General features: G+C 38.4%; 1 protein-coding gene across 3 annotated transcripts in view; it reads left to right on the top strand.

Annotated features, from left to right (window-relative positions):
- Positions 1 to 22,936, top strand: part of LOC134215306 (uncharacterized) — a 137,176-nt gene that overhangs the window by 75,938 nt on the left and 38,302 nt on the right. For all 3 annotated transcript variants that reach the window (XM_062694524.1, XM_062694525.1, XM_062694523.1), the window contains 2 exons: positions 20,399 to 20,560; positions 21,326 to 21,502. In XM_062694524.1, coding sequence (XP_062550508.1) covers positions 20,399 to 20,560; positions 21,326 to 21,502 — 339 coding nt within the window. The remainder of the gene's footprint in view (positions 1 to 20,398; positions 20,561 to 21,325; positions 21,503 to 22,936) is intronic.

The following is a 22,936-nucleotide window of genomic DNA, read 5'->3' on the forward strand; positions in this document are numbered from 1 at the left end:
TTACATGCTTGCTTTTTGCTGGCGCAGATGAACACTTTGGTGCCTTTTCGCATTCCTGCGACTTGTGCCCTTCCTAACCACAATGATGACACAGGTTGCTACGGTCTGGGCCATTACAGTCGTAATTTTCGGTCCCTTGTGCCGATGACACCGGCCGGCTGGTACCCTCTTGCGGCCCGGCGACTTGCGTCTGGTTGGTGCCTTTCACTTTTTTGGGCCGAGAAGTCACCTTCTCAGGTCAACGTCCTTCGGGCTCCACTACACTCCGATCTGCTCAGTCAAGACGACGTTTGGCCTTTATAGTCGCCTATAGTTTATAGTCGCTTATAGTTTGGTTTTGCTCTGAGCACTTTCGACGGTTTGCTGCCTGAGCCGTTTTTGGTTAGGGCAAAATCAATCGCCTTTTGAGCCAAAGTCACTCTTCCAAGGAAGGAGAAAGCCTTGGTTTTGGCCCCTTTGTCGGCCTTCACGCTTCCTGCGAGTGACTGATAAAAGCGTTTTGTTCTTGTCTTACGACTCGAACAGCATGGCGGTGCCCCTGCAGGTTCTGTTTCAGTTCCTTACTGATGTTCTGCCTTCCGCTTGCGAACTCGATAATGTTATCGAGTTGCTCAACGACCACCCGCATCCCGGGTTGTGGCCTAAATATTGTACCCAAATCGCAAGATTATAGACAGGACAGGTTCCAATAGACGAGCTGAGGCGAAGTCGAGTGAAGTCAAACGAGCTCTCAATTAGTGTAGCCAAATGAGCATGACGTCACGATTGTAATCCAAACAATGAAATGTGTGACATCAAACTCGCGTGGTACACTTCTCCTTTCTCACTTTTAACATCTCACATCTTTATCTCATCACTACTTTCAGCTCACTTCTCACTATTCACTTCTTACTTCTCGATTCTCACTTCCCAACTCTTTGTTTCTCAACTTTTACATCACACACCTCACTTCTCCCTACTAACTTCTCTCTTTTTGCTTCTCACATCTCACATGTTGCATTTTTATTTCTCACTCCTCACTTCCCATATCTTATATCGCGCTTCTCACTTGTCATATCTTACATCTCACTTCTCGTATCAAATTTCTCACTTCTAAATCTCACTTCTCATTTGTCGCTTCCCACTTCTCAGCTCTCACTTATCACTTCTCGCTTCTCACATCTTACATCTCACTTCTCGTATCGAATTTCTCACTTCTCACGTCTTCTATATGCACTTTGTGATTTTCCAAACCGCAATCCGTTTTCCAGCGGTCTTCCAGTCGCGCTTTGTGATTTTCCAAACCTCAATCCGCTTTCCAGCGGTCTTCCTGACGCGCTTTGTGATTTCCCAAACCACAATCCATTTTCAGCGGTCTTTCAGACGCGCTTTGTAGTAACATAAACCACCTTGCCTTGTGATTCTTTTTAAACCATGAAATAGGGGAAACGACGGCTTTGAAGGTTTTGTTCTATTATTGTAAGGGGGTTTCTGTTGACCAAACTTTATGAAATTTGGCCACAAAACTCTTTGATATTCAAAGAATATTTAGACCAAACTTGAGCACAATTAGTTATAGAAACCCCCCTGACAATAATAGAACAAAACCTGCCAAAGCCGTTATTCCTCCTATTTCAATAATTAGCACACTAACTTGAAATCAACTCACCTTTTGAAACCAGCGTCAGGATCCAAAAATTCTCCTGGAAGGATCGCCAAAATGTACGGCCCCAAATGCACTATTGGGCGGCTCCATACAAGTAGGTGGCCGAAAATATTTTCATTTCATTTCTGCAATATTTCACACTTATATCGTAGATTATTGTCTAAAAGATGTGAAATACTTGTTTTGCAGGTCGTTATTACTTCTAAGGTCTCCAAACTCCTTGGAATACAGACCATTGATCTCTATGGAATATATCCCTTTTATCTACGAATGTCTCATGTACACAGCAGTCTATAGATGTGTATTTTATTGCAGCGCAGACCTGTAGAGTTCAAACTAGAAAATTGTATACTGTTTTTATGTGAATTGAGTTGTACAGATGTTCTAAGTTGCACAAGGACTCCGTCAAATACAGGCCATTGCATCTACATACGTAACAGGTTGTCTTTGTAGGATTTTTCAGATTGGTTCAGGCTCTTAACCCGTAAAACAAGTAAAGGGAATACAATATAAAGCTCTATTAAAGCTAAACGAACTCCATGCAATAAAAGCTTCAAGATATATAAGTATACTGCAACAACATTTATTTATTCATTATGTACATGAACATCCCCAACAAAATCATCATTTATTTCTCCAAGATCGATTAAAATATCTGCTATGGTATATTTTTCTGTACTCGAATCTGTTGTATTGCAAGAAGTTTCAGTCACTAAAAAACTTTGAACATCTTCTGGATATTCCAGATTAGATTTATTTTGAAGTCGCTTACCTAAGTTGAGGGAGCTTATCAAAGGATCCGACGAGTTCATAGCACGAATGAAAACGTCATGTAAATTTTCTTCTCTTGAGGCTTTCCTGGCATGATGAGTCCGACTTTTTTAAGTGCTTGTGTTGACACTCAGCTGCTTCTTCAGCCAACATTCCAAGTGGTGCTGGTGAATGAATAATTATATCCCCAGCATGGGCAAGGACTTTATGCACCGTAGCAGGAATTTTATACCAATCATACAGCTGCAAATATAACCGGTAGGTTGCTTTACAATAACTGTCTAGCTTTTCAGGATTGATTGGCTCTTGGCAGTTTATCGCGATCAGAATGTTCCAGAATCGGTGAATTAGCTCTTCGTTGACATTTAATGCTTCACTTAACAGATTTGGATTCGAAAACGCTCGTCGACAAATGTTTCCAGTTGTACTTGATCCTGCTCCACCTTGCCTTGGCTGGTCGACTCTCACACCAAAGCTATCATAAAGCCTTTTCTGTATAAGTTGTTTTCTCTTCAAGTACGCTTCCTTTAATATCTTTGATACCTGCCACTTTTTAAAATCCATTCGGTAAGATATGTGAAGAAATAATAAGAAATAATAATAACCAAATAATAAGTACAAACACTTCACACGATTTACCTTCGCAATCACAGCTCACTATGCACTCAGATAGACATTCATAAATGTTCTGTTTATTTATTTCACCTAGGTACATACCAATAATTATCGAAAGATGTCCTTAGGTACAGACATTTTTGCTTCTTGTATTCACATATTGGATTTTAATTAATATCAAAATTTTACTTTTTATGAAATAATTTCAAATGAAGCCAATAGTATTTTCGTAACCCTCAAGAGTATATTGTTTTTTTTCATATTTATTTGCTTGATACTTGATAGATAATGAGTTGCCTCCTCTTGGTGAGCCTACGCCAAATGGAGTATCATATAGCTGCATAAGCTATCGTGTACACGGCCTACCACGAAGCCTACGACACTTTTCGTGTTATCTACTATCTCTATTTTAACTGTTCTTGATGCTCTTTTGTCATACGCATGGGATTTGTATCCAGCCCATCACAGTCTGCCGTGTATTATGAGAATAATTACATTTAATGTTTCAAAATTAATGACTTTTTTCGAAAAAGTGATCGGAATCGCAGATTTGCAGCCATAAGCAGCTGGAATTTGTTTTAATGCCTGTGTAGCTTGTATGAAAAAAACATTTTTTTTCTTCGGGTCATTTTCGGATGTTTCACTACCTATTTTCCCATAACTAGCCCGTTCTTCGCAAGTCCATGAAACAAGCTTTCAGAAACTTTTTAAAGAGTTGGAAAAGAGCTACTGTAGCCGAAGATATTGACAGTTAAATAATGCATTGATTTTTCAAGAACTAAAAAGTGTCTGGCTCTAATGCCTATATCTTGATAACCATATGGCTTAAAGTGCTGATATGCTGGGGTTTAATGCTCCAAAGCATTAGCATTTAGTAGGTCAACTTGAATTACGAATCAGAGAAAGTCAATTTTTTTATTTTCGGCATACCTGATTCCCCATAGTGAAATGGCCGGAGCGAAATGCGATGATAGCAGCTCTCCGTGGGTGCGTGTGCACGACACGAAGATCTGACAAGAAAAGGACGAGTCATGGCTTGCTGCACACCGATTGACACGCTCAAGTGTTAATGCATAATCACACGCTGAAAGTAACTTACTCAAACCCCACACTTACCATCGTGCTGAAAGTCAGCAAAAGTAACCCCTATCTGGGAAGGATCCTGTCGTCCCATCAGCCTTCTCTCCGGGTTATTCAAGCTGTTGGAAAAGGCGATTTACTGCCGGCTACTTGAATCAACCGAACATCGCTATATCTTTCTTGAGAAACAGTATGATTTCCGACGTGATTAGTTGTGCGAATAGTTAACAACAAATTAAAATTGCAATGTGATTTTCGATTGATATTCTAATATTTGAAATTCCAATAATGGGTAACATTCATCAAATGTAAAGGTCATTTTTTTCTTCCAGTATGCCACGCTGTACGACACAGCAAACGGCAATACAATCCTATCAAATCTAATCTAGTTCCTACATAATGCTGCTTACACGCGGCTTAACAGTGGTTACCTATGTGTACAAACCGAATTATCTCTACTAAGGAGCACAAGGCATGAGAACGCACCTTACGGATTTCGCGCGGTAGAAGCAGCTAAGGTTTTCGCTAGTCAAAGTAGATGCTTGGTTAATTGTTGGATCGAATCGATCGAAATATGTATGCCGTAGTAATCTCACATTGGGGACCATTATTAGCAGCACAACTTTCAGCGAAAGAACAACTCACGGTAAACGTCCAGTATTTTTGCACGTTATACTTCAGCAGGAATGCACTCATTCGCCGAGCTATTTGGCAACTGGCCAAATGGGCATCGCGTTAAATGATAGGCACTGTTCCGTTGGCTGGTGGTTTTGTTCGTGGCTTTGAGAATAACGTTTGGACTTGATCTATCTCAAACTCCCGACGTCCAACCTGTTCGCAAAACAATGGAGCTTTTCCGTTGGCGTTGGTTATGGTGGCGAAAACGGGACAAGGTGGTCATAGTTGAACCATTTGGCACCATTATTGGGACCGGCACTGGAGCAATGCGATAACGAATGAATGCATGGAATCCCGAGTTAGTGTATATAACATATTTTTGCATCATACTAATATTGTCAAGTCTGCTACAGCTTTTAACTAAAATTTCATTGTCCATTTTCCAGTCCATGTCGTGAAACGTTGCATTGATTGTCTATTGCCTCACAAGGTAAAGCCCAAGCAAATCCAACACCCATATGCCCATCCCAACTCCCTTCTGCTTAATGACAGCAAATATGTGTTTTTAGTTTACATCAAATTACAATCTCTTACTCGGAATGTGTAGAGACCGCTCCTGCGGCATACATCAATACTAGGATATGCTGTTTGGCAGCGCGTCAGCGGCTGGTGGCAAATTTATCTGTTGGACCCATGTGTATGCCACCATATGGCATGTAATAAAAACAACTAGTGCAACTAAAAATGTTATTCGAATTATTGCAGATTGACTGTGGAATTGTGTGGCACATGATGAAACGGCACCGTAATCTGGGGGGAAACTGATTAACGGAGTAAAATTGATCCTATGGTATTTGGATGTATTACAATTGGCATCAACTTAAATAAGCTGACGATTGTGGTTAGCATCCATTGGCATCAGTATCTTAGATATGTCTCATTCTTTGGTAACTTATTTTTCTCTAATACAACCGAATAAAAAGCAACGGAAAACTATCTACGGATGAAGCTACATGCCTTATGTATGATAGAAAGGATCTGTAATGTCCATCACGCAAAAAAGGTGCAATTTTCAATGTCACCCCTTCTTCGTATTTTGAATTGAAACCAAAGAATTTTGCATGGATCATCACATTTCTCGGAAACCGGCAGACGACCATTTAAATGGTTTTTGGACTAACTTATTTTAAGTTTTATTGTGTGGCTTTCTCAGTCTAATGACTAAATTAGCTTGGTTTTAAGGTGTTTGCACAACACATTTTCAAGTAGTTTCTTCAAATTTTTCACTAATATCCACTCAAAATCCATTGCATATTAACATTATAAAAGTTTACCAAGCATTACAGATGTAAAAACTCAAAATATTGCAATCAAAGGAGAATTAGAGACATTTGAAATTCACAGTGAATTGCTCCGAAAAACATCAAATGAAGGTCGAGATTTTTAATCAGTGTTTGCTTAGGCCCCAACATGAGCATGAGCATGATGAGCCGCCCATAGTTGCAACTCCGTTATTGCTGGGCCAGCTGTCATTACACAAAGAACCCACAGATGATATTTGGGACTAGCATCATCATAAGTGTGTAAAAACTAGTGATCCAAAATTAAGCAATACCGGCGCCGGCCTGTCCGAATGCAGGTCATTTGTTGACGTGATACTCACTATGATGGAAGCCGACGAGTCATCCGCACTTCCACGAGAAATCACTGGGATGTTGGATATATGAGGTAGGTAGTGTAGCATGGTTCGTTTTGGTAAACCGTGTGCCGGGTGTATCATGTAGTTTCAGCGTACAACGCAGAACAAAATAACGCAGATCTAGAGATCATTCTGCTCTCCATAACACGTTTGATCGCGCACTATTTTTTTTGTTTTTTTTTTTTTACCGCACAACGCAGAACAAAACAACGCAGATCTCGAGATCGTTCTGCTCTCCATAACACGTTGGATCGCGCACTAATTATTTTTCTTTTTGGCTGCACAAAGCAGAACAAAATAACGTGGATCTCGGGATCGTTCTGCTCCATAAAACATGTTTGATCGCGCACTAATTATTTTCCGTTTCGATCGTAGAACGCAGAACAAGTTTGGTGATGTTTTCTAGCTTAACCGATGACATTTTCTATTTTATTAATCCTCCTAAAATTTTAGCTAATTTAAATGTATCTAAACTGAGCAAGCGCAGTTTAAAGTTTGTATGAAAATTACTATGAAAACAGTCACTTTTGTGCAAACGTTCCACAACGACGTTAAAGTGGTTATACAACAAAGCCACAAATCGGCCATCTTGGAAACCACGTGCTTTTTCTAGTGATTTTTCAAGAGCACGAATTGAGAGAACCACAATGCCTATGGGGATAAAAACATCCGTAGATCATTTGCTTACTTATGCTAAACAATCGACTTGAATTTCAGCATTCTACGAAAATTATTACGCTAGATTTGAACATTTGATAATAGGAGTAAAAAACCGTGTGGTGAATTTAAAATTCACCACATGGCTTGATTGTATAATACTCACGATGACAGCAGGATCTGTTATTTGACACATGCATGCTAGGCCTGTTCATGATAATAGGCCTGTTCAATGCCATTAAAATCATTAGCATAACAAAGTGGTTAAAAACGAAGGATAATCATTCGATAAATTAATGATTGACGCGTTCTATGCAATGTTTCTTGAAAAGCTTTATAGAATCTCCCGAACTTTTTAATGGATTTATGGTAGCGTTTAATGGAACATTCAGATGTTATTTACGGATCGTTTTTAATTTTTTTTATGGATCGTTTTTGCACATTAAACGGTGCAAAGTAAGGGCTGCCGCAAACCCCCATCTTTCATTAAATGGCGCTGGATTGCGTGGATGGACGCAAGTCAGCCCACCAGCGACGCGAGAAGCTCCTGTATTTATGATCCCCTTTTCTAATTTTCAATGTCAACAGCCAAAAAAAAAATTTACGCGGTTCCGCATAGACTCTCTGAAAAACATATAATTTAACTTAACTGATGTGTGACAGTATGTAAAGAATTCATTGTCATTGTCCCGATATTGAGTGTCTTCAACAGGTTTCGATCACCGCTTGATCTTTCGAACTTATTCGGTACGTTAAAACGTGAAAAAAATCAAAAGTGAGTTTTTATTTCATCGTGAAAAACTAATTCAAGTTCAAAAGATGTACACATCCTTTGTGCTGTGAAGAAATGATAGAATTTGGTCAATGTTTTGAGGATTTTTCATATTATGCGTGGCGTCTCAAAAGACGGACCAAAAACACAAACCGTCCTGTAAAATTAGTACGGCTGTCAATCTAATAAACAGGTCACTACATACGTCTCCTCATCTTCCCTTATGTTAAACATAAGTTCTATTGATCGTATACGAATCTCACGAATAAGATTAAGATAAATTAAAACATGGCCTTAAAGTACTTCCCGTGTAGCGAAGAACCTTTTTGTTACCTTAACGGAAACATTCGAGGAGAAAGAGTTGGAATCCGTTTCGTCCGTGGTATCATTCCGTTGTCTCTTGACTTTTTTCAAAATGCATCCTCTAATCTCATTAGTGATACGTGTGAAATACGGTAACTCTTGGTCCTTAATATTTATCTTCATCCGTTTCAATTTCACTTGTTGGATATCTCAAAAACACTGTTCATTGCAATTCTTTTCCACTCTTGATTAATCGAAAAACACTTTTAGCCGAAAGCTCTTAAAAGAGCAATAAAACTCGAGAGGACTAAAAAATTTGACGTCCGTCTTCATGCACAGATTACTACCATCTCCACCCAAAATCCTGCATAAGCCCCAACACATACAAAAATCTAAAATCATTTGATTTTTAAGCCACGCTGGTATTAAAGAAATAAAAAACTCGCACTGAGAGCCCCCTGGTGTGGACTCATACTAATTAAAAATAAAAACTCGGGAGTCATTTAAACGAAAACTGAATAAACTTTATGAAATCCCTGTGGAACGAGGTTACTTTGAAGGAATTCACGAATGAAAAACTAAATCTAAGTTAAATACTCTAATATACTATGGTGATAACGTTTCATATTAATATTTATACTGCGTTTGTAGAGAAGATATTTATTTACGCTTCTTAAGTTAATTATTATTACTTTGATAATGTTTGCACTTTTTCTGGGTTTTCTGACATCGCACACACTCAGTTTTTATTTTTGCAGCTCTGCAAAATCCGCATAGCCGTTTGTCCAGCAAAATAAAAACTGATTTCCCGGCAAAAATAACGTTTGTTAGCTGGTTTTCGGCAAATTGTTTGCTGATGCTGATTTTCAGCAATTTTGACAGAAATCTCTGCAAAAAAACGCCTTTACTGGAGCTATATTCCCTATAATTCTTTAAAAAAATACGTAGGTTGTGTCATGTGATCATACCGTGCGCGCAAGGTTTTTATTTTCACCTTTATCGTACACTAAAGCTATCAGTACACTGTTTGTCATAATGACAAATATTTGTCAAGTCAGCCTGATATCCATGTCGATTTCTAATCGGTTTGATAGATGTCCGGATCAACTTGACAAATATTTGTCATTATGACAAACAGTGGACTGCGGGCTTAAGTATGAGTTAAAACTAGGGGAGGAGGTTCGGTTGTGGGCACCCTTTTGTGTTTGATTCATAACTTTGTCCTTGGTTAATTTTATGGCGACATTTGTATAGCAATGGAAAGCTAGACGTATAACCTGACTACTAACAAATAAATTAGTATGATTTCATCTATTTGAAAAAAAAATATTGACAATTTAGAAAATTTGACATTTTTGGACATTTCCATTTTGTGGTTCGGTTGTGGGCACCCTTGAAAACTTTGCTAAAAATAAAGAAGCATGAATATTAACCACCCAGATTTAAAGACAAGGAATAGTTTATTCATTCTAATAGCCAGGAAACAACAAAAAAGTCAAATCAATCCACCTAGAAGTGATGATGCCTCCCTCGGTGCATTTAGGGAGGATGTTGAAAAAAATCACATAAGAAAGGTCTAAAATAGCATTGCGTTTCAATTTTTCATTGTTTTACGTTTCATTGGTATGCATCACAGTGAAAAAAATCCTGATTAATCACCCTAGCGGTATTAGTGCCTTTTTCGTTCAATACAAAAAATCATATTTTGGTCGTGAAATTTCGATCCCATAGTCCGACTTGACCAATTAATAGGAAACAATGGGACAGGATTTCCCGTCGAATGCAACTTGTTGCAAGCAAATCGGTCAACGCTTTGTTCCAAAAAGTGTATGTATAATAACTAGACATGCCCAAAGAATTAAAATATGGAATAAACTCATTATTTCAATCAATTATGTCTAAATATTTATAAAATCTGCATAAAAACGTTATTAAAAATAAGCTAAGGGGCAACTAAAACGATATTGAATGATTTATCAATCAAATGAGGGTGCCCACAACCGAATTTCGCAGCCTATTTAGAATGTGCAGAAAAAAAATTTCGCGCTATAATTTTGATGGCAAACATCATTGAGCCTCAAAATAGATTAAATTTACTTTATAAATACGCATTGAAACACACTCCACACTCACTTCAATTTATGACACTTTGAAAAACGCAAAAAAAAACTTTCGTGTTGTTTTGATTTGTTTCTAGTTCAAAATTGATATTGAGCACAAAACATCATGCTACTATAGCAAACAAATGACGGTTGTCAGAATGACAGCATCTCTTATCTGTCAAAAGATACATAGGGGTGCCCAAAACCGAACGGTGCCCGCAACCGAACCTCCTCCCCTATATATTCGCTCCAAAAACAAACTTTTTGTAAGAGCCCGTTATACCCATAATGTTATAAACCAATCGACTTTGTTAGTCGAATTATGGTAATGTCTGTGTGTACTTGAGTGTTTTACAAGGGTTGAAGGCCTTCAAAAATTCGCGCGACAGGCATCTTTTTTTTTTTCTTCCTAAGCAATCTGCTCAACAGACATCCTGGGTTGTCCAGGAAGTGCGGGGTTAAGGGCCACCTCCAACAGCAAACGAGGGAGGTAGAACTGGGTACAACCAGAAAGTAATGCTTCACAGGGTGGCCAGTGCATAACGCAACCTCGAGGTTAGCTGCGTGTCCTTGCAGCATCGAACATCGTGACTCGCTTTTTTAGAAGAACACCATGGTATCGTGCCAGCGCATTGCCGGCTTTCCAGGTGGCCTTACCACGCCCTATGTCCTCGGAAGGTGGGAAGGGTCGACTTCGCGCCTGCTTCCCTCTGCACGACTGGTATCAAGAATGATGATGCCGCGTGCACCCCAAATTGACCTCTCTGCGATAGGGCCTATTCGCCAGCACACAGAGGGACTTGCCGACGCGGTGCCTACGCCTGCCCCAGCCTTGACGAAGACCCCTTTCCGTCTTCGGGCTCGGAACCCGCCCGGTTGACCGACGCCGCGAAAGCGACGATACCATGTTGTTCTTCACGCGGCCACTTGTTGCCGTGCCCCAAGCTGGCCCCCCATACCTCAGTATGGACAGAGCAACGCCAGCCAGAAGCTTACGCTTACTGGCATAAACCGCAGAGCTATTGGACATCATTCGGGACAATGCCACTATAGCTGTGGAGGCACGCGTGCAGGCGTAATTGACGTGGCTACCAAAGGTGAGTTTATCGTCGATCATTACCCCCAAGAGTTTTATGGAGCATTCAGAGGTGACTGTGCAGTTGCCTGCCCTTATCACCGCTTGTTGCTCCGACTTTCGGTTGTTAACAACTCAGTCTTGTGGTGAGCCAGTTCTAACTTCCTGGAACTCATCCACTGCTCCACAATTGCGACCGAGTGGGCTGCAGTCTACTCCACCTCTTCGATCGATTCGTCGTAGACCTCCAGCGTAATATCGCCAGCGAAGCCGACGATTACCACGCCCACCGGGAACTTCAACCTCAAGACACCGTCGTACATGACGTTCCATAACACCAGACCCAGTATGGAACCTTGCGGAAGCCCTGAGGTTATGTCAACGCACTTCCGACCCGCCTCCGTGTCGTATACCAGTACTCGATTCTGGAAGTAGCTTCCAAGAATCTTGTACAGGTACTCGGGAATTCCAAGACGCAAGAGCGCATCTGCAATAGCTGCCCAACTGGCACTATTGAAAGCATTCCTCACGTCGAGAGTCACTACTGCACAATAGCGAACTCCCCTCCTCTTACGCTGGATAACTATCTCCGCGGATTTGGTAACCGACAAGATAGCGTCTACGGTCGACTTACCCTTTCGGAAGCCAAACTGGTTACTCGATAGACCATCCGCACCCTCCGTGCGTATCAACAACCTGTTGAGGATGATCTTCTCAAGCACCTTCCCCGCCGTATCAAGCAGGCATATTGGTCTATATGCCGACGCACTGTGGTCGGATATCGTGAAATCATGGCATTTATTAATAACTCCTCAGGGTTGCCTCATAGAAGTATGGTGTCTTCCACAAAGTTGCTGCATGCTAAGTATGCCTTCATATGGTGATAAAAGAATAGTTCGGAACTCTGCCGCTAGGGCGGCGCTACAGCTAACTTTTTATATGAGCATGATAGAATGATGGTATCTTCAGCAAAGTTAAAGAATTCAGTATTCTGAGCAACTCTTGCGAAGGAACCACCTTCGAAAAGTCTTTTGCTTCTGAAATACAATGCATATGAAAAATGTGGTTTTCTACTTAAAATTTAATTATTTTTCGGTTTATCGTGTATTTATGTACAATATCTATATTCAATTCATCTTTCTGTATCCCGGACAATAATATATAAAACTTTCTGAGTCGATTAAACCTAAAAACATCTAATAAAACGCATCAACTATTATTAAATATTAATTAACATACAGAAAAATCGATTTATTTTCTCACACCCTCCACATCCCACCTAGAGTTTATCTGGAATAGTTGTAGTCTAACAAGTAATGTAACAGATGCGAATTTGGATGCAGAAACTTGCCGTAATTCTCATACGTCATACTTTCATTCGTTTAGTTCAATGATTTTGTACTCAATTTAACATATGCTACATTTTTTTCGGACTGCGAACTAATATTCTGTAATATATTTTTTTTCTTAACAATAATAGAAAACATCTTAATATTCATTTATCGTTGAATTACAACCTGTTTAAATTTAACATGAATTTGACACAATGTTTCTCGATTATTTCTCAGAGAACTTATTCATCTTCTTCAAGAACTAGGAGCTGCTTCACGGTTTCTGGTAACGCTTCATGAGAACCCATTTTTAAAGTTTTAAGTCTTGATGACGAAAACAGAATATTGCCAGATAGCATCAGCCTATATAAATAAAGTAAACATTTCAAAACAGATCCGCAAATGTGCAGAATCATACCTGTTGAAAAGATCTGTCATGGCAGCTTCTCTTGAAAACTTTCGGGTTCTATGCTCTCTAAATGATCTTATATCCTTATTTCTAGCTTCTAACGCTTCTTCAGAGTACACTCCCATTGGTAATTCAAGCGTTTCCATGACGTCAGCCCCGTGTATTAGTATAAAATGAATGGATGCTGGCATATAATACCATGGGTATAGTTTTTCAAATTGCTTAGCTGTCGCCAGTGAAAAAATACAACATTTTTCGATATTTATTTTGAGACCACATGCGAGGACAATCTGGATCGTGTTGAATCTCTCACGTTATTCTACATTGAATCCTGTTATAGATGCAACTTCAGCTTGATTACCAAAAAAAATTTCTTGCGGTGTTCCCATCATTTGTTGTACTCGATCCTTGTTTTACTACATCAACAAGAATGCCCAACTCCTGCCTCAATGAGTCCTGAATTTTTACTTTTCTTTCCTTAAGGTACACCGGGGCAAGTTGAAACGGGTTTTTCAAAGTTGAACTTTGAAGTGCTATAAAAAAATCGCTTTTTAATAAATTTTGAATCCGTTTGCGGTGTTTGCTAGTTTGGGCCAAAGATTATACATAAAAAATAACCAACCTCACCAAACTTTTTGATAAATATTTTGTATATTGAAATTACATTTTTATGTGCATCGTTTCAACTTGCCCCGCGTATCGGGGCAAGTTGAAACACTGCGCTACATACAAAGATAAGCTATTTTCTCCGTTTTAAAATCACAATATATGTACTCAGTGAGACTCAAGATGCACGAGGTTGTAAAGGTGACTAAATTCGCATAAGAGTCCCATGTAATTTTTTGATGATTTTGATTTTCTTTCTATAAACTAGCCTAAAATTGTCTCCTGTTTAAGAAAAACTGATAACATAGTAGGCTTTGTTCTAAAATTTTTAAAACCAAATCGCCTCATCTTGATATTTACTCGCATAAAAGTCACATTCCAGATATTGATATTCTTTTATTCAAAAAATAAACTTAAATATGGTCCATTCAATTGTCTCATATCAATATATACCGTGGGACATCGGAATCCGTACTCTAGACTAGACTATAGAAATCGAATGCAAATGAAACGTTTGTCATTGACAAGGGAACATATAGGCTTCTACTTTTGAAGTGTTCCACATTTACACATAAAAACTACGAAAAACATGAGAATATCATGAATTAAATCAACTACTCCTGAATCGAAATCCGTCCACCGCGCACGGATTTTGAATCAAATGATCATAATCCGTACAGTTATTTTTAAACTAAATATTTAAATTGAAGCAGGCTGATTAAACAAACCATTGTAAATAGTTCAATACGCACCTTGAAAAGCGATCCCTTCGATTTGTAGTCCACTTATCTTATGTAATGTTTCGCAATTAGCAATTAAAAAACAATGATATGGAAATGCTAATATCATCTTCCAAACTTGGACGTCCATGTTCATGATAGAATTAGAGGCGAAAGTATAGAATTGATAGTTCCGTTAGGATACGGCAGGCATAAAGAATGTTTTTATAGAAGTCGATTTGAAAGCGAGCGGAGGGCAATATTTATTATATAATTAAAAAAAAGTTACCTCTGGTGCAATTATGCTCTACCCGTACAACAATGGCGGCTGAAACTCCGCGTTTGGTGGGTGGCGACTTGTTTTTGATTTTTGTTGTTTTAATTTCAAAGCCTACTTTCCATTTCAGTACCCTAAAAGCTTACTATCAAGTATCTGAATTTTAGAAAAAAAAAAATTGCGAGGGAGACGTTTTGAATCGTTGTTTCAACTTGCCCCGCACCACACATTTCTATTTGCCCCGATGGGTTTAAATTGCGGAGCAATTTCAAACGACCGAAATACAAAAATTAAAAGGGCCTCCCATCGATTTTTCATAATCATTATGTTTGTTCAACATTGAACGATTACCTACGGTGAAAATTTGAGGAAAGCACTCTTCCAAACATCATTTTGAGACCTGTTTTATTGGTACGTCAAAAAGTTGGTTAAAATTTTGCAAAGGGCGAAAAATAAACATAGGCAGGGATTGCGTTTTTGTAGCTGCAATCTTCCGGGAATGGCAGTCAGAAGGTGCGTTCAGGGGAGTAGTTTGTTGTAAAAAATAATCAGGGCATTGGGTCATTTCCGATCCAAATCACAGCTTCCGTTTCAACTTACCCCGCATTTCAACTTGCCCCGGTGTACCTTATAGAGATCTTCTTTGCAGTTCCATTTTTTGATATCCATTTTATACGAAACATGCAGCACACACTCAAGCATGCGAATACGAGTGTGAAGTACAGATATTCCATACTTAAAACTTTCAATATTCACAGGATTTCGTGTGGATATGTTTGTATACATTTTGACCAGAGTGGCCCACATGCGCAGCAAGTGGCCATCGATGAGGTATTTGTCAGAATATTACGTGTTTTTCCATCTATCATAGTCATAGTGAGATTATGTCGAACCTTGATGGTTTGTCCACTTTGTAGAAGTACACTTGATGGTTTCAGATTCGCGATCTGTTCCAAAAAATACGATTCTTCGGTTTTCAAAGATTCTTTGGTTTCCTTAACCATTTGTATCCTCAACGGTTTACAGAATCTTGTAGATGATGGAGCAGAATTTGTCCAAATATCTTTGACTTCTCCACTGCCATGAACACTTTTTAGCTGTAATGGTACTAAAGCTGTGAACAAAATGTTTGCGTCGCTGCTTGACTTATCTTTGAAATTTTGCTAGTCGTCGAAAGTCTACTGCTTCCATCATACCCCCATTTGTGCGAAAAAAATATATATCCAAGTGAACAAATTGTGTCAATAATATTCCAGATTTTTTCAAATATTCAACGTTTCTTGTATTTTCGTGGTCGAGTATACTTTGAAGCTTTCCTTCAGCACATTTATCAGTGACTTTAATGGAACCTGAAGGTGGATAAGCTTTTTTCTTGGCCAATAAAATATTATCATATGAGAGGATTACGTCAGCCTTGTGATGTTCTGCAACATGTCGTAAAATATTGTATTGACCTTTGCCCAAATCAGTTTCAAGAATCAAAGAGACTCCCTCTTCGGCAGTGAGCTTTTCCGGTGGAGACAAATTTCGCATTTGATTGAACTTGGCAATAATTTCATCAACCTCTGCTGCATTGTCACTGATATTTTGAACAAAATCTGCACATTTGTTGAAGCCTTCTACTCTCAACTTCATAGCCGCTGCAAAAAGTAGTTCCGAGGTCGTATTTTCGGCTCGCAAACTTTCTGTCTTGAGTCTTAAAAAAACATAAAACAGTCCAGATCGATTAAGTATTAAATAGGGAAACTGTTCCGGTTCTTCATCTTATGTTTATGCTATCAAAAATATAATCCTTATTTCTGTAATTTTGTTAGCATTGAGCACGCATCTAGCATGCGAACCGATTAAATTGGTTGATTGGGTGAATTATTATATTTTCCGAGTTGAGATAAATTTATTACATTGAGATGAAAATAGGAACATTTTCTTATAAATAAATAATTTCACAGAACCACTACCTTTTTGTCCGAGTTGCCGAATTCTCAAATGAAACTGCTGGTCTTCCGGTTTTTCTCATGTTATCAATTTCATCAGCGAAAATGAATGTCATCACTCCATCCAACCATTTACCCTCTCTTGATAAAAATGTGCTGGGTTTACGATCGCTTCGTTTCCATTTTTGAGCAAGTTTATAACAAAATTTTGATGCATCTGAACAGACTCTATTATAAGCTTGGCAAGAATCTGTTAAATGCCATTTCTGACGAATATTTTCGATTAAATATTTCCTGATTTTAATCTTTTGCACATCTTTCCAATGTGAAATAGATTTACGGACAACATTGGTTAACTCACGACTTTGTATATTCAATGACCTCTTCTTCAGCTATGAAAATAATGCGTCTCATACACTTTTGGAATTTGATATGATATTACCTTTGTACTCTTCGGAAACACAAACCAAATAAAATAAGTTTGACCGCTCTAAATTAAGATTTTAAATTAAATCGTTTGCCATTTTATTGTTTGTACGTATTTAAGAGATGTGGCTTTCATGAAAAAATACTCACAGTATGTAAAAAATTCCTTTTTTTTCAATTCAGTTTTCAACTTACTAAATATTAAATTATATCAAGAGAATTAAATCTTAACTAAACTGCACACCAAAAACAATTAAAACAAAAACACTGCAAATGACTCAAAAGCAACATGAACGTGGCCCAGATAGTTCACAAACTGTTGTTTATTAAGATATGAATTTCACGGCCTACTATGTACTGATTAATTGGGTAAAATTCTGTCAAACGCATGCATAATTCGAAAAATGTTAATGATCTGTGGAAGATTTTCTGCAAATTTCTGCATCCAAATTCGCATCTGTTACATTACTTGTAGTCTAAAGATTCTATTCCAGATAAAATCTAAGTGTGATGAGGAGGGAGTGGGAAAATAAATCGATTTTTCAGTATGTTAATGAATATTTATTAACTGTTGATGCGTTTTATTAGTTGTTTTTTGGTTTAATTGACTCAGAAAATTTTATATATTATTCTCCGGGATACAGAAAGATGAAGTGAATATAAATATTGTACATAAATACACAATAGCATAGCATAGCATAGCATATGTGATTGTACAAATCGTGGGTGGCTATACAATGCTCAATTCAAGCTCCATCTGGAATAAGGGCAAATGTCGCAAGAGAAGACTCTCCCCGTCAACCCCCCCCCTCTAAACAAAAGTGACAAGCAGCAGATCTCTCTGTGGTTTATCACTTCATAACGAAAGAAAATAGTGCGAACTTGCATTCTGAGGTGATAAACTGCAAAGAAACTCCCTGCCTGTCACTTTCTTTCAAATGAGGGGAAGTCGACGAAGAGAACCCTCTCCCCCACCAGACAGAGCTTGAATCTGTAAGAAAATTGTAAGCAATCTACTGTATATTGTCGCAAATTGGTACTTGGGATTAGTACCTTTTCCTATACAGTAGCAGTTGTATACCTGGCCACGTCCTTACAATCACGGAAGGAAGGGAAGGAATGTTAGTTCAACATCTACTAGTGAAGATGCAGGGAACCCATACTACCTTCATAGATGTCTCGGGAGGGAAAATTTGTGTTAGTGGGAAAAGTGAATAATAGGGAGCTCTATTCGACAATATAGAGCGTTTGTCAATAACAATATATGCTGTAAAAGTAATAAAATATATTCATCAATTTACTTACGAACCGTCCTAAGGGAAAAACAAAACAAAATATTGTACATAAATACACAATAAACCGAAAAATAATGAAATTTTGGGTAAAAAAAACACATTTTTCATCAAAAATGCATTGTATCTAAGAAGCAAAAGATTTTTCGAAGGTGGTTCCTTCGTAAGAGTTCCTCAGAATACTGAATTCTTTAACTTTGCTGAAGATACCATCATTACATCATGCTCATATAAAAAGTTGGCTGTAGCGCCGCCCTAGCGGCAGAGTTCCGAACTATTTTTTATCACCATATGAAGGCATACTTAGCATGCAGCAACTTTGTGGAAGACACCATACTTCTATGAGGCAACCCTCACAGATAAAAATATGTTGTGATTTTAAATGTATTTGAATGCACATATTTGGAGCATGCAAATAAACGTAATATTCAATCGATCTTACTGTTCTTTTGAATCGAAATAAATTTAATCTGTGCTTGCTTGTAGAATTCAATCAAATTTAATTGAATATCAAATGTTAATTCGTTTGATAGGGTTCGCTTCAATTTTACACATCGTTGAATTTTCAAAATTATTTGCTGTGCTGAGGAGTTATTAATAAATGCCATGATTTCACGATATCCGATCACAGTGCGACGGATCCCCCGGTGGTTTTCCCGCCTTTGGCAATAGGACCAAGCACTGCCTTTTCCATGCTTCAGGGAAGACTCCCTCGTCCAGGCATCTCTGCATGACAGATCTGAACATCTCGGGATCCTCAGCAATGGCCGCTTTGATGGCCAGGTGCGGAATACCATCCGGTCTTGGCGCCTTACCTACACTAAGGGACTGTGCAATCCCCGCAAGTTCCGCCACAGTTACTCTTCCCTCGTCGGCCACCCTGGCCCCTGGCAGCTCCACAAAGGGAGGCCAAGGACTTGGGTCGTGACGTGGGAAGAGCCCCGCGATGATCCTCTCCAGCACCTCTGGAGACCGCTCCGGGTACAAATTCGACGTACGTCGGCGCCGAGTTCACCGAGCTTGACGTCACTCCTCATCGCCTTCAAGACGTCCGAGTATGTAGCCTCGTGCGCGACAAGCATCTGAGCAAACCAAAGTGTACAGGGCTGGGCTCCTGCCCGATCTGTTAAAAATGTGCCTCCCGGAAACACAAAAGGCGTTGACCGAGTCCCTTATCTTCATACACTTTTTCTATAATTCCGGCCTTTAGCTTTGGCTAGTTCGCCGATTGGCTGAGACAAAAAAAAGAACAAATCACTATTTCTCTGAAGAAGACACTCCACTTTCCGGTGTCGAAACGTCGGACGAATTATACAACTCGTTTCAATTAGACGAAACTGTGTAGCCGTTTTACTCATGATTTATGATTGCATATTACAGTCGACAATGTGAATGATATATCTACCTAATAGTACTACTTTAGACTTTTCTTCTATGTAATATTCTTACTATATCGCACGAGAAAGGCACTAACAGCGCCAGTTGGATTAATCAGGATCTTTTGTACTTTTCCACATTTTAACAATACACCCGATTTTGTTTTTACACGGATTTTTTTTACATGGCCGTGTAAAAAAAATCCCATGCAAAATTTTTGCAAAGTTGCTCCATTTTGCATGATTTGTCGAGAAATCATAAAATTTTATTTACACGGATTTTCGATTTTTTAACTGAAAACTTTTTTTACACGGAACGCATCCCCCGTGTAAAACAAGAATCGGGTGTATATGTGAAAGGCATTGTCACCGCTCGTTCAATAAGGATTTTTGTAAATCATTGGGGATGCATTACATCTATATATTTCTCATAAAAACTTATATTAAACTAATCGATTGCACTAAATTAATCCTATAGCTTAAATCCCCACTTTTCCAAACAGCAAATTAATTTGTTTTTCATACGTTTGTTCACCTTCAGTCCTTCCTATCTCGTAAACACATCCTAACCAAATGCTTTACATTTTCCATTTCATGCAACAACGACGCCACCGACGAACTGGATCCAATCACTCTCCCTCCGGACTATGGCTGCCGACCAATAATGGTGTTCCTGATCTATCTCAAATAGCCAAAAAGTTGGGGCAACAATGCTTCTACGATCAAACCTGCATCTACAACGACGAGCACGCCCTCTGCGTGCAGATTAGTCACAACGCCATTTGCCAGTGTGCTCCCGGTTTCCACTCCGTTAGCTACGTAAAGCCAACCAGACGTGTCTTCTGCACACAAGGTAAGTGTTTCATTTCTGTCACTCTCACATTTTCCGGTGCCGGAAAACTGGACGGTTTTTTTTTGTTTTGCTGGGTAAACGGAATCGAAGATGCCGTCCAGCCAAGCCGAACATCTATCATGTAGAACTTGTTCGTTAGACTGCTAGCTTAAATTTATATTGATTGTGTACATACTCATATCCGTTAGAAGCTACAATTTTTCAAGCCGGATTATTTGACACTGTACACGTGGCCATGGATGGTACATAAAAATAGCCCAATATGTACTGCTAAATTGATTCTGTCACGCTCGATTGAGTGTTAAATTTTGCGTTATGAATTGCCTATTGATATATAATTACATCATAATCTATAATAAGAAATCTGTCACCATAGTCTTTAGGTCTGCTTTAGTTAGTATATGTGTGCATATTCAAAAAATGACAAGAAAGAAAAAAAATTGCATTGTTTCGGTAATAGAAAAATATGTATTTACATAAAGCTTCGCGGCTTCAATTGCATGAAAAAGATCCATAATTTCAACACAATCAATCAACTATGCAATGTCATCAGAATTGACCCATATTTGAAACAGCTTCTGGCTGTTTCCTTCTCTGGCACATATACCATATAAAAGTGTCTGGTACTGTATCTATTATAGAACTCGCCTTAAATTCCTTTTTGGTAGGACCACGTAGCCAAATCGGATTTCTTGCCGCACTCACGTACCATTCGTTCTCGTTTTCACCGATTTGTGTCCATTTTTTTTTTCGTCTTGCTTTCAGATATGGCTCAAATAACTGCAGATCTTCCGACGCTCTTCGGTGTCACCAGCGGCATTGCCGTGCTAGCCGGGCTCATTTGCATGGTACTGCATTTATTTAGCAAAACGAAATACCCTCGACCTCGACATTTTGGCGATGCTAACCTTGCACCGCCGATTTTGTACAACAGTGATACAGGTACGTTTGCCAATGCGAATCGTTCTGGAGTTTGTATGGTCGTTTATTTAAGGTATTATTTAACATATCTGTCACCTGTTTTGATTTCTCCTATTCCTGAACGAATAGAGGATGTATTTGTCTTTTAAATGCAGTTTTGATGAAATTTGTTTATAGATTATTATGATTCCATTAGACGTAACAGCAATCCGAATTAGTCTTCCTTTCAAAATGTAGCTATATCGCTTTCAGTCAGTTATAATATGGACTCTTAAAAGACAAATTCATCTTAGCAATGCATGAGTTCCTTTAAATAATTACTAAAAAGAATAGTTGAAAATAACACGATGCAACAAAACCAAGCTTATACTCATAAATTCCTTAATAATTGCATTTGAATTGCAACATTATAATTATTAACATGAATTGAATCCAAAGCAAAATGAAAAAATCTCTTATCATCTCTGTATACACTCACGATATGTAGCATATCGTGAGAGCCGTTTCTCGTGACTAATTTCTTTAAAAAAAAACATCCTATTGTGGGGGCACCGGTTATCATGCATTTCAACTTGTTTTACACAGCAGCACGAAAAAAATATTGTCTCCAATAGAAAATAAGTGAAAGCGAAACGTTTTATCTAAGCACAGTGCTAAGTGTGAATGAGAAGTAAGAAGGAAGAAATTTAAAATGAAACCGGCTCCACCTCACTACCCCGAATAACAGTACTCCGAAGGCCACTACCCCGAATGGTACAGTGCGAAGGCCATTACCTCGAAAATATTTTGAAACAGATACCAATTAATCGCAAAATGAAATATTTGCAAAGCATAAAAATTAAACCTACTACTTAGAGTTACTAAGAGAAACACAATAAAAATTCTGTTTAACCAAAATGTTTGAATTAAGTGTAATTAACTTCGACTATCATTCTACGCCATTATCATCTGGAAAAGAGCTATTGTACGAGAGAGGAGATAATGCTTTCTTGCAATTAACGCATCTGTCCGGCATGAAGGGAACAGAGAAAATAATGCCTTCTTCAAACCTTCCCTTTCCATAGTAGCTTCCAACTTTCATCAAATTTCGTCAGCAACAAAAAGCAATATTTAGCACAGCTTTACAGTTTCATTAGATTGCTTTTATAATCAATTTTGTGTTTAAAAATAGTTTTGAAAACAATCGAGTAACTATTGATTCACAATCAAACTTTTTTTTCGTGTTCCATTATTTTAAGCTATGGAAAATAATTTTTGTTCTAGCATTTTTTCCTTTTTCAAAACAAGTCGTGAGAAGTAGAAGGTTTAATGAATGCGTCTGCCCGGCATAATTCGAACAGAGGGTATAATGCCTTAGTCGGTATAAGAAAAATGGAAAAAAAAGTAATGCCTTATATAAATGACCGTGTTTGCCCGGTATAAGGCAAACAGAGGAAATAATGTCTTCTTTAAATC

Source organism: Armigeres subalbatus, chromosome 2, assembly GCF_024139115.2.
Source record: "Armigeres subalbatus isolate Guangzhou_Male chromosome 2, GZ_Asu_2, whole genome shotgun sequence".
NCBI lineage: Eukaryota > Metazoa > Arthropoda > Insecta > Diptera > Culicidae > Armigeres > Armigeres subalbatus.